Raw genomic sequence first — 12,962 nt, 5'->3', positions numbered from 1 at the left:
AAGCATACCATTGCCTTGATGATCTTCTACTCATTAAAATACTCTGCATTATGTAGACACTATTCACATAATGTTTATCCTTATATTTGAGGACTGGAAAAGTCTGTCATTCGAAAAAGCTTAATAAATTCTTTTAAAAAAGAGGTTTTTCTTTTGACTAGGGTTGCATGTTCACACGTGGTAAGGTACTGTTCTGCCTCAGATGCAAAGAATTTAGAGGGTCTGTTGCCAGCAATAACCAGGGTTTGCATACCAGCCTCAGGTCAGTTTCTAAACTCAAGAGTTGGTTTTATTGAGTGTTGATCTGGGAAACTCCTAGTTCCAGATCACTTCAGACCTCCTTGGAGTTCATGGAACCAGCAGAAAGCTTGGGAAGGGATGGCCATAAGTCCATGGACACCCACTTGGAACATCAGAATCCCCTGAAATCCAGGAAGTGGCAGAGCAGAAGATCCATGAAACCTCTTGGGAGGTTGGCCCTGGGAGGGTGTCTCTGCTATTTGGTTGGGATACTTCCTGGAAAATCAAGCACTTCCTAGCCTGGAAATTCTTTTCAACAATTGAAAAATGGTGCTTCAATTGTTGACTCTTATCAATCTATTGGATCTATCTATCTATCTATATATTTATTTTTCTTTTTTTTTGAGATAATGTCTCGCTTTGTCGCCCAGGCCGGAGTGCAGTGGCGCGATCTCGGCTGACTGCAATCTTTGCCTCCTGGGTTCAAGCGATTCTTTTGCCTTAGCTTCCTGAGTAGCTGGGACTACAGGCACGTGCTACCACACCTGGCTAGTTTTTGTATTTTAGTACAGACGGGGTTTCATCATGTTCGCCAGGCTGGTCTCGAACTCCTGACCTCAGGTGATTCGCCTGCCTTGGCCTCCCAAAGTGCTGGGATTACAAGCATGAGCTATCGTGCCTGGCCTCATCTATATATTTTTTGAGACAGAGTCTCGGTCTGTCACCCACGCTGGAATGCAGTGGTGCAATATTGATACACTGCAACCTCTGCTTCCCGCTTAGCCTTCCAAGTAGCTGAGACTACAGGTGTACACCACCAAGCCCCACTATTTTTTTAAAAATATTTTTAGTAGAGATGGGGTTTCACCACGCTGGCCAGGCTGGCCTCGAACTCCTGGCCGGAAGTGATCCACCCACCTCGGCCTCCCAAAATGCTGGGATTACAAGTGTGAGCCACTGCACCTGGCCTTATCTATCTGTTTGAATTTGCAATTCAGAGAAGTAAATACTTGGAAAAGATCTTGACCAAAAATCAAGAACCACATGTTCATATTGCAGTGGGGCTGATGGAGATAATCTGCCTCAACTGAGAGTAGCAAGCATTTACTGAGCATCTACTATGTGCAAAGTATTAATATGAAATCAGGCTTTACCCCCAGTTTGCAGAAATGAAGACCATTTTTACAGATGAACACACTGATACTCCATGTTGCTTGTACGTTGTCCAACATGGGGAGATGTTTAATCAGCACATTGAATGGAGAGAGGTTATGTGATAGTACCTTTTCCCAGTTTGGAAGATTATGCAGAGAAATTTGAGGAGGAACCACCTAGCACAGCCATTTGATTGGGATGGCTTAAAGATGTACTCTCAATCCCAACTTGATTTGGAATAGAGGCAAAGCCTTTAAGGGTGAGTGGAGGACAGGCAGCGTTAGTCTGTACTTCTGGACAGCAGGGTGACCCACGGAGTGGCAGCTCCCTGTGTCCCCTTCACCTGTGGCTCCCTTTTGCCATCAGTGGAGCCAGTGTGTCTACACCAGTCCTGGCACTTCTGGAGAAAGGGCACATCCAAAACCAAATCCACTTCCATTTCCTTGAGAAAATCTTTTGATAGTGACTTCAGTTTACTTAAAATATGCCGGTATAACAACCAATGGCACCAAGTGGACACAGGACTACAGACAGCGCTAAAGATGTGAACCCACAAGCCACTCAGAAAAGAATGAACAGAAATAGAAAATAAAATTTTTACAACTTTGAAAGTATTTCACGATTATTTCCATTTGCGAGCCCAAATCATACTGTTTTCATAACTTATCAAACACACTCAATGATAGTTAACCTTTGTAGAATGCTCTCTATGTGCCAGGCACTATGCTAAACATGGTACTTCTCTGGCATCATCTTATTTAATTTTAACTGAAAGAAGCACATATAACAAGGGCAGAAACGTGACCAATATCTCTAATCATATATCTTTGGGGTCATCCACCAATGGGTGTTGTTTGTACCAGTGCCAGGTAGCTAGCTGGTCCCAGAGCTAAAGCTGTGGTTTGACTTCAGCTGGAGACAAGGCCATACTGTGGTTTGTGGTTCAGCATGGTTAGATGAGACTGGATTCAGTTCACAGGACATGAATGATAACAGCTGCCTGCTGCTTGACTGTTCAAAAGAAAAACTGTGGTTTATGAATGAGTTTTAAGGAAACATTTATCTACTCTTTCCTCACCTTCTGTAGCTCCTCTCCTCCCCCATAACCAAGTGGAAACAAAATTCTTTCTCTTTTAAACTTCCAGACTCTTTGAATTTTTTAGTACAAGTCATCCTACCTTCAACAAATTAACCAATTTGTGCCTTGGTTTGCTCATCTGAGAAATGACGATCATAAAGGTACACAACTTCAGGGCTGTTGTGAAGACTAAATCAGATAATAGGGGGTCAAGAATTCAGCGTACTGCCTAATGCACAGTGAGCGTGCAATCAATGGCAGCTTCTACTCTGGAGTTTTAGGCCTCATATCAGAGTCTCAGTGACAGTAGAGAAACATGATCACTACTTACTCTGTTCATGTACTTCACATACTTGTTTTCCTTTTGTTAGCTACTCCTGGGGCACTGACCATTATTCTCCATCTCAATTCCAAAAGGATAAGAAGCTAAAATGGTTTTAATTTGCAAAGTGGTTGGAGCGACATTACTTTTTGACTGCAAGAACAACTGCGTAGTGAGACAGGTTAACTAGGCGGTGTTAGGAAATCCCTGCTCCAAAAAGAGCTTTAAACATAAACCAGGCACGGCTCTGTCAAGAGCAGCTTGGTGTTTGAAAAACTGCATTAAAAAATGGGCAGGACCAGGAAACCTTACAGGCCCCTTCAAGGTTCTTTTCTATCACCTTAATCTGAAACATGAGAGGCACAATTCAGTATCAAATTCACTTCTGTTTTCCATCATCATATTTTTACTCTCACATACGGTGTGCCCCAGTCTGGAATCTTGCCCATTTGAAAAAATGCTGTCAAACTGCATTTACTGAAATGTAGGATGCAAAGGAGAGAGGTGAGCGTGCAGGCCCCTTACCATCGGTCTGGTAGTTGAGTGCCACGAGCTGTATCCCATGAAGCCAGAACATGATGGGGTTCGGGTTGGAGGAGTCGATGCGGGTGGCAGCAGGGTAAGTTCTCAGCAGCTGACAGGCGGTATGCTGGATCAGTTTCTGAGAATACCTGCGACACAGACGTTTGGCGGCATTTTCATTCAGCGACGAGATATGATAACATTTGGGAGTTCTAATGATAGCACTGAGGGACGTGGTTGGGTTGAGAGGGGAAGAAGATTCCTCCCAGGTCTGTCGAATGCCTTCACAGGAACCTAAACCCCCCAAGAAATTAGCCACAGATTAGTGTAGAAAACTTTAAATATTTTAGTAAGATAAATCTGAACAATATCCCAGTAAACAGTCATAGCATATAGACCACATCAGAATACCTCTTGGATTTCACTTGTGAGTTAGCTTGCCACTTTGAAAAAACATGGTGGCTACTTAGTTTTAAAATGAGTGTGGTGGCTGAGTGTGCTGGCTCATTCCTATAATCCCAGCACTTTGGGAGGTCAGGGTGGGAGGATCGCTTGAGCCCAGAAGTTCAAGACCAGCCTGGGCAACATGGTGAGAGCCCATCTCTACAGAAAGTAAAAAATAAAACCAAACAAAAAAACCCCCACAAGAAACAAAACAAAATGAATGTAGCAACATCAGTTTAAATTAAAAAGCCTGGAAGTCCTTTGCCTCAGTACTTCATCTGGATTGTGGTATATTTGCACAAATAAACAATATATGTCTAAAGATATTCACGCCAGCATTGTTTTTCATAGGAAATAACAAAATCAAATCAAAACAAGAAGCAACTCAAATGTATCAGTGAAGAAGTGATTAAATAAATGACAGTATATCCGTGCAGTGGATCACCACACAGGCATTAAAGAGAATAAGGAAGCTATATGCACAGAAAATTATGTGAAAAGTTACAGCAAGTATAAAGGTTATACACGTATGTTTGGTTATACAGGCATACCTTGTTTTATTGTGCTTTGTTTCATTGTACTTTGTAGATATTGCGCTTTTTTTTTTCTTTTAAACAAATTTAAAGTTTGGGGCAGCCCCGCCGCCAGCAAGTTTATTGGTGCAATTTTTCCAACAGCATGCACTCACTTTGTGTCTCTGTGTCACATTTTAGTAATTCTTGCAAAATTTCAACTTTTAAACATTATTATATATTTGTTATGGTGATCTGTGATGAGGGATCTCTGATGTTCTATTGTAATTGTTTTGAGGTGCCATGAACCATACCCATTAGATGGTAAACTTAATTGGCAAATGTGCGCTCTCTGACTGCTCTACCCACCAGCCCTTCACCCATCTTTCTCCCTCTCCTCGTGCCTCGCTATTCCCTGAGACACAACAACACTTACATGAGGCCAGTTAATAACCCTACAATGGCCTCTAAATGTTCAAGTGAAAGGGAGAATCACACGTTTCTCACTTGAAATCAAAAGCTAGGCTGGCCACGGTGGCTCATGCCTATAATCCCAGCACTTTGGGAGGCTGAGGTGGGTGGATCACCAGAGGTCAAGAGTTCGAGACCAGCCTGGCTAACATGGTGAAACCCCGTCTCTACTAAAAATACAAAAATTAGCCAGGCAGACGCACCTGTAATCCCAGCTACTCGGGAGGCTGAGACAGGAGAATCACTTGAACCCTGGAGGTGGAGGCTGCAGTGAGCTGAGATTGCGCCACTGCATTCCAGCCTGGGCAACAGAGCAAGACTCCACCTCAAAAAAAAGAAAGAAATAAAAAGCTAGAAATAATTAAGCTTAGTGAGGAAGGCATGTCAAAGGCCAAGACAGGTCAAAAATTAGGCATCTTGTGATAAACAGTTAGCTAAGTTATGAATGCAAAGGAAAAGTTCTTGAAAGAAACTAAAAGTGCTACTCCAGTGAACACACAAAAGATAAGGAAGCCAAACAGCCTTATTAGTGATATGGAGAAAGTTTTAGTGGTCTGGATAGAAGACTAAACCAGCCACAACATATTTTAAGCCAAAGTCTAATTGAGAGTAAGGCCCTGAACTCTCTTCTGTTTTATGAAGGTTGAGAGAAGTGAGGAAGCTGCAGAAGGAAAGTTGGAAGCTAGCAGAGGTTGGTTCATGAGGTTTAAGGAAAGAAGTCATCTCCATAACAAAAAATCAGCAAGTACTGATGGAGAACTCCAACAAGTTATTCATGAGATCCAGTTGAGATCACTGATGAAGGTGGCTACATTAAACAACAGATCTTTTTTTTTTTGAGATGGCATCTCACTATGTTGCCCAGGCTGGAGTGCAGTGGCGCGATCTCAGCTCACTGCAAGCTCCACCTCCCAGGTTCACACCATTCTCCTGCCTCAGCCTCCTGAGTAGCTGGGACTACAGGCGCCCACCACCATGCCCAGCTAATTTTTTTTTTTGTATTTTGAGTAGAGACGGGGTTTCACCGTGTTAACCAGGATGGTCTCAATCTCCTGACCTTGTGATCCGCCCGCCTCGGCTTCCCAAAGTGTTGGGATTACAGGCGTGAGCCACCACGCCTGGCCAAACGACAGATTTTTAATGTAAATGAAACAGGCTTCTATTAGAAGAAGATGCCACCTAGGACTTTCATAGCTAGAGAAGATAAGTCAAGGCCTGGCTTCGAAGAAAAGGCTGTCTCTCTTGTTAGGGGCTAATGCACCTGGTGACTTGAAGTTGAAGCCAATGCTCATGGACCATTCTGAAAATCCTAGGGCCCTTAAGAATCATGCTAAATCTACTCTGCCTGTGTTCTGTAAGTGGAACAACAAAGCCTAGATGACAGCACATCTGTTTACAGCGTGATTTTTCATGTCTGCTAACACAGCATCCAGTCTGCAGCCCATGGACAAGGAGTAATTTGAACTTTTAAGTCTTATTTAAGAAATAAATTTCATAAGGCTAAAGATTCCATAAGTTGTGATTCCTCTGATGGATCTGGTGAAAATAAAATTAAAACCTCCTAGAAAGAATTTACCATTCTAGACGCCCTTAAGAGCATTCATGATTCATGGGAGGAGGTCAAAAGAACAACATGAACAGAAGTTTGGGAGAAGTTAATTCCAAACTTCATGGATCACTTGGAGGGGTTTAAAACCTCAGTGGAGGGAGTAACTGCAGATATGGTGGAAACAGCAAGAGAACTGGAAGTGTAGCCTGCAGAAGTAACTGAATTCCTGCAATCTCATGATAAAACTTGAATGGATAAGGAGTTGCTTCTTAATGGATGAGCAAAGAAAGTGGTTTCTTGAGATGGAATCTACTATTGGTGGAGATCCTGTGAACATTGTTGACATGACAACAAACGATTTAGAATATTTCATACATTTAGTTGACAAAGCAGCAGCAGGGTTTGAGGTCTGACTCCAATTTTGAAAGTTCTACCATGAGTAAAATGCTATCAAACAGCATTGCATGATACAGAGAAATCTTTTGTAAAAGGAAGAGTCGGATGATGTGGCAAACTTCACTGTTGCCTTCTTGTAAGAAACTGCCAGACACCCCAGGCTTCAGCAACCACCCCCCTGATGAATCAGCAGCCATCAACATCAAGGCAACACCCTCCACCAGCAAAAAGATTACAACTTGCTAAACGCTCAGATGATTGTTAGCATTTTGTATCAATAAAGTATTTTCTATTGAAGTATGTACATTTTTTAGACATAATACTATTGCATACTTAATAGACTACGGTATAGTGTAGACATAACTTTTATATGTACTCAGAAACCAAAAAATTAATGTGACTCACTTTATTGTGATATTCACTTAATTGTAGTGGTCTGGAACCAAACCTGCAATATCTCCGAAGTATGCCTGTATCCTATTTGGATTATCTTAAAAAGGATCTTATTTTTCTTGAACAAAACATAATAAACTTAACAGTGGTTACCTCTGGAGAATAGTACCAGGACATTGAGTGGAAAGGAATTTTAATAATACTCTGTATTGTTTGAGTTTTTAACTATGAGAATTTATTACTTTCATAATAAAAAGTAACTAGAAATAAAATAGCCATATATTCTGGAGTTATAATGGTGAAGAGAACAGTTCCAAGAAACCACTAGAATGTTCCAAGGTGCCTCTAATTTTAACTCATGAGGTAAACACTGCTCAAACATCTTCAGTGAAATGTTATTTTTATTTTTAATTTTTAAATTTTTTTTGAGACAGAATCTTGTTCTGTCGCCCAGGCTGGGGTACAGTGGTACGATCTCGGCTCACTGCAACCTCTGCCTTCTGGGCTCAAGCAATTCTCTTGCCTCAACCTCTCTAGTAGCTGGGATTACAGGTGTGCACTAACACACCCGGCTAATTTTTGTATTTTTAGTAGAGACGGCATTTCATCATGTGTCCAGGCTGGTCTTGAACTCCTGACCTCAAGTGATCCACCCGCCTTGGCCTCCAAAAGTGCTGGGATTACAGGCACGAGCCACTGTGCCAAACCTGAAATGCTGTTTTTAGTACGTTAAAAGTGTAAATTAGCAATTACAAAAATTTATACTAAGACAATATTGACGTTCATGGAAAAGGAATTAAAAAATTCAAGGGAAGTGCTTAGACGGTAAAATATCTAAATCATCCAGCATGCAGAATCAAGCAAAGATATTGTAAGAAAGTGACTTTACTTTTTCCAGATGTTTTGTTAAATGATGCTGTCTCCCCTGGGCTCATTCTGCCCGGATTGTTGCCAAAAATGGACTTCCTGCTTTTCCTTTCCTTTCCTCTGTTAGAGCCAGATGAATTTAGAGTTGACAGTCCTGTTCCCATAAAATGAAAATAAATAAGCCAAAAATGACAAGCAAGGCAACTCAACATTTTCCATCCCTGTTAATGTTTATTTTGAAGTCCTACTACTCCCTTGGAACCTAGTACAGAAACCCTACTAGCAGTTTTTGTTCTGTTAATAATAGCACTGTAGGCAATTAAAGCAAAGTTTTACAAATCTCTATAGGCAAATGCAACAAGAACTGCATGCTTATCATAGAATGACCACAAAATCTCACACACACTTAGCTGATTGTGCATCAGAAAGAGTTTGAAAAACTGCATGGAAAGAAGGTGCTGTGGCCAGAAATGATCAGGGGCTAATTATTTAATTTGGAGAGATGAAGGAATGGTTGGTTATTCCTTGAGTTTTAGTGTCATGTTGTCTAGGTTCAATTCCTACTGGTATTAGCCTTGACTTAACACCTCCTTCTTTGTTCCTAATCTCCTTATCTACAAAATGTGTGTAATGATAGGAACTCGCTCATAGGGTTAGTCTGAAGATTAAATGGGAAATATGGCGATAATGATGTTGCATGGCTTCTCTTTCTCACTCCGGGTCTAACCACTCCCTGGATCCTTCATGCCTGGCACAGTGCCTGGTGCAGAGCAGGAACTGAATACATATTTGCTGAATGAGGAAATGAATGCACACCACATAGACCTGGCTCCAATGTGAAAAGAGCGAGCTGAAGGCAGCAGTGAAGCCAGAATTGCCTCCAAATTGTTCCCACTGTCATAATTGTACTTTTGGAGAGTAATTCCCTAAGCTGAAGCAGCATTCAGGAGGTCCTCTTTCAGATGATAACACACCTTCCAAGAAGGTCATCAGAGGAGACAAGATAGAATGGTATTTAAGAGCACACACTTTGGAGTGAGACAGCTGGGTTTAAAATCTGTTCTTAGCAGGGCAACCTCACACAAGTTACTTAACCTCTGTACATCACTCCCTCATCCATAAATGGGCTGTAGTTAGGAATAAACAAGACAATAGAGTAGTGTGTCTTGTTCAGGGAAGTGCTCAGTCCATAGTAGCTTTTATTATAGCTTAATGTGGGGTTTTTAAGGTGTTTTTTCTCCTCCAAAGTATTCACAACAGCAAACATGCACAAACTTAGACTATTGAGTTCTCATGCCTTGATCTTAATATTTGTGTACACTTTACTCTTGACATAATTACTTAATAATGGATTTTCTCCCAAGTAAAACTGATGAGGGGGCTGGGGGGAGGGGCTCTGTTCATTCTGGAGTTTTGCATGTATCCTGCCACATGTCAATATCTTCTACCAGTATGTGGGTATCTCAGTGAAGAGCCTGGTTATTCTTTTGGGATGGGGAGGGGAAGAATGTAAACAAGGGCTGAGTGATCAAAAAAGGGGAAGGATTTTGAATTGTGAGAAGGAGTCCAGAAAAATAATGAAGAAGCAACAAAGAACCTTCAGCTACCCTGTTGGCTCACTTACCAATAACGACATTTCCAGGAAACTGGGATTACAGGTGTGCACCACTACACCTGGCTAATTTTTGTATTTTTAGTAGAGACGCATTTCCTCATGTTGTCCAGGCTGATCTCGAACTCCTGACCTCAAGTGATCCACTTGCCATGTTCCAGACGATGTGCTAATCACACTAGATACTTTATTGCTAATTTTTACAGCAATCCTTTAGGTTAGGACTGTTACACCCCTTTTATAGATAGGGAATCCCAGGTGCACAGCAGCTATAATACATAACTGTTCAAGTCAAGGTCATGGAGAGACAGAGCTGGGATTTAAATCCACACGGTTAGCCTGGTGGCTGCCTCCCTTCCTCAGCTGAGTCTCTAGTTAATTTTAGGGTCTTCCTTTCATCTGTGTTTTCCCTTACGACTGTGAATGAGAAAGCTTATTTTAGATATAGATGTTGGAACATCTGACGTGACTAAAGCTTCAAGATAGAAGTTTGAGCAGAAGCCATCTAGGTATTTAGGAATAAACCAACTCCAGAACCAGATGCGGTGGTGCACACCAGTAGTCCCAGCGACTTGGGAGGCTGAGGCAGGAGAATCACTTGAGCCAGGAGTCTGAGGCCAACCTGGGCAACTTAGCAAGACTCTGTCTTTAAAAAGAAAAAAAATACTTAAAAAAAAAAAAGAATAAATTGACTCCAGTGCATATGATGGCATCTTCCTTCAGAAATCCTAATTTGTCTGGAAGCTTTGAAATCAACTCCCTAACTAGACAAGCGATGTACAGCCATTAGCCACAAAACAACATTTAGGTCAACAGACCACGTATATGATGGTGGTCCCATTTAAGATTGTACTGGAGCTGAAAAATTCCTATCACCTTCTGCTGTCCTAACATGATAGCATAACACATTACTCAAGTGTTTGTGATTAGATTGGTGTAAACAAATCTGCTGCACTGCCAGTCATATAGAAGTCTAGAGTACATACAATTATGTACAGAACATACTTGATAATAATAAATATGTTACTGGTTTATATATTGACTATACTATACTTTTTATCATTATTTTAGAGTATACTCCTACATTAGTGTGTGTGTATATATATATTTAAGATATATATATGATATATATGATATATATGATATACATATGATATATATATATATACATATGATATATATATATACTATAAAACAGCCTCAGGCAGGTCCTTCAGGAAGTATTCCAGAAGAAAGCATTGTTATCACAGGCGATGACAGCTCCATGCTTGTTATTGTCCCTGAAGACTTTCAGCAGGACAAGATATGGAAGTGGAAGACACTGATATTGGTGACTTGACTCTGTGTAGACTGAGGCTTATGTGGGTGCTTGTATCTCAGTTTTTAGTAAAAACGTTTAAAAAGTAAAAAAAAATAAAATGAAGTAAAAAATTAAAAATAGAGAAAATCTTATAGAATAAAGAAAGAAAATGTCTTTGGCTAGAGTCACAGAATGGAAAAAAAAAAAAAAAAAGAAAGAAAATGGCTGGGTGCGATGGCTCATGCCTGTATTTCCAGTACTTTGGGAGGCCAAGGCAGATCAGTCCAGGAGATCAGCCTGGGCAACATAGTGAGACCCTTGTCTCTTTAAAAAAAAAAAAAAGAAAAATTAGCCAGGTATTGGTGGCACATGCCTGTAGTCCCAGCTACTCAGAAGACTAGGGTGGGAGGATCACTCGAGCCCAGGAGTTCAAGGTTACAGTGAGCCATGATTCCACTACTGCACTCCAGCCTGGATGACAGAGCAAGGCCAGGTCTCTAATTAAAAAATAAAAATAAAAAAAGAAAGAAAATGTTTTTATACAATTATACAATGTGTGTGTGTTTTAAGCTAAGTGTGATTACAAAAGAGTCAAAAAGTTAAAAAAAATAAAAATTTATAAAATAAAAAGTTACAGTAAGCTAAGGTTATTTTTGAAGAAAAATTTTTTATTTATAAATGTAGTGTAACCTAGTGTAGAGTGTTTATAAAGTTGATAGTCATGTACAGTAATGTCCCAAGTCTTCACATTCACTCACCGACCCACCTAGAGCAACTTCCAGGCCTGCAAGCTTCATTCATGGTAAGTGCCCTATACAGATGTACCATTTTAAATCTTTCATGTCATAGTTTTACTGTACCTTGTCTTTTTAGGTATGTTTGCATGCACAAATACTTCTCATTGTGTTACACTTACCTACAGTATTCAGTACAGTAACGGGCTATACAGGCTGGTAGCCTAGGAGCAATCGGCTCCACCATCTAACCTAGGTGTGTAGTAGGCTACACTGCAGCTTTGTCTAAGTTCACTCTATGATGTTTCGCAACGACCAAATAATCTAATGAAGCATTTCTCAGAATGTCTCTCTATGATTAAGTGATGCGTTACTGTAAATATAATCAGTGCTAGGCTTTCTTCTGGATGCTTTTCCGGACACATCAGAGGATTCAACATATTGGCACTGCTAAAATCAGGAGAGAAGCTGAGTCTGGGGACAGTCCGAGAGCCACTCAGGGTCACACGGTTACTTCTCCTTCCTGAGTGCCTTTCCTGCCATGCTCTGCAGGGCACAGCTGGGCCTCATCTTACCCAGTCACTGTAGGCCCAAAAAGCTGTCTTCACTGGTTTTGCAAGATATTGGGAGGCACCGAGGGTAATTAAGTTTCAGTGAACAGGGCTACCTCTCAATGGTAGGTTGATATTCTCCTGAAAGTTCTGTTCCGAGCCCTCTCATTTCCTGAAATGCATCCCTTTGCCCTCCAAGGTGTTCCAACCTGCAGCACTACTGTGGATCTGAGTAACCCAGAACAGCCATGGGGGACGGCCAAGGCTCTCTGTGGGGAATGGCAACATTCAGTGCCAGGGACCCACACCCAGCTAGCCCAAAGCTGTCCAAGGCAGCAGGGTTCTACTTTTGTCATTCAAATGGCTTGTTAGCAAACCACTATTTGATAAACAAAGCTTGTCTCTCAGTGCTGAGAAAATGACAGTGTGTATCCAGGGAATGGACTGACATTTGCAAGGCTCCCTCCATGTGGCTCCTTCAGTGTAGGAATAAAAATGAACCCTGGAAGTCATAGAATCTTCCGGACAAGCCTCACCATGGAATCCCTGGGCGCCTGCTCTGTGGGCTGTGTGGTGGATTCAAAGGAGAATGAGGCAAAATCCCCCTCAGAATCAGACTTCCAGATCATCTGGCTCTGCCTGCTCCTGACTTGCCTGCCTTAGAAACCCAGGGACCAGGACCTCCCAGTGCCTTCCAAATGTAAATCCCTGGTAGAGAGGCCTGAGACTGGGTATGTTAATCAAGAGACCTGGGTGATTCTGGAGATTTCAGCAAATGTAGTAAATAAGGGTTCTAGTAAACTCCACTTTTGAGTG

The 12,962-nt window shown here is 41.3% G+C and overlaps 1 protein-coding gene across 2 annotated transcripts in view; it reads right to left on the bottom strand.

Annotated features, from left to right (window-relative positions):
• PLCE1 (phospholipase C epsilon 1) overlaps positions 1-12,962 on the bottom strand; it is a 346,476-nt gene that overhangs the window by 27,290 nt on the left and 306,224 nt on the right. For both annotated transcript variants that reach the window (XM_007963605.3, XM_007963609.3), the window contains 2 exons: positions 7,972-8,103; positions 3,321-3,611 (listed from right to left, as the gene is read on the bottom strand). In XM_007963605.3, coding sequence (XP_007961796.3) covers positions 3,321-3,611; positions 7,972-8,103 — 423 coding nt within the window. The remainder of the gene's footprint in view (positions 1-3,320; positions 3,612-7,971; positions 8,104-12,962) is intronic.

Source organism: Chlorocebus sabaeus, chromosome 9 (assembly GCF_047675955.1).
Source record: "Chlorocebus sabaeus isolate Y175 chromosome 9, mChlSab1.0.hap1, whole genome shotgun sequence".
Taxonomy (NCBI): Eukaryota; Metazoa; Chordata; class Mammalia; order Primates; family Cercopithecidae; genus Chlorocebus; species Chlorocebus sabaeus.
The sequence above is the reverse complement of the archived record's forward strand: the minus strand, read 5'-3'. Positions and strand labels throughout refer to the sequence as shown.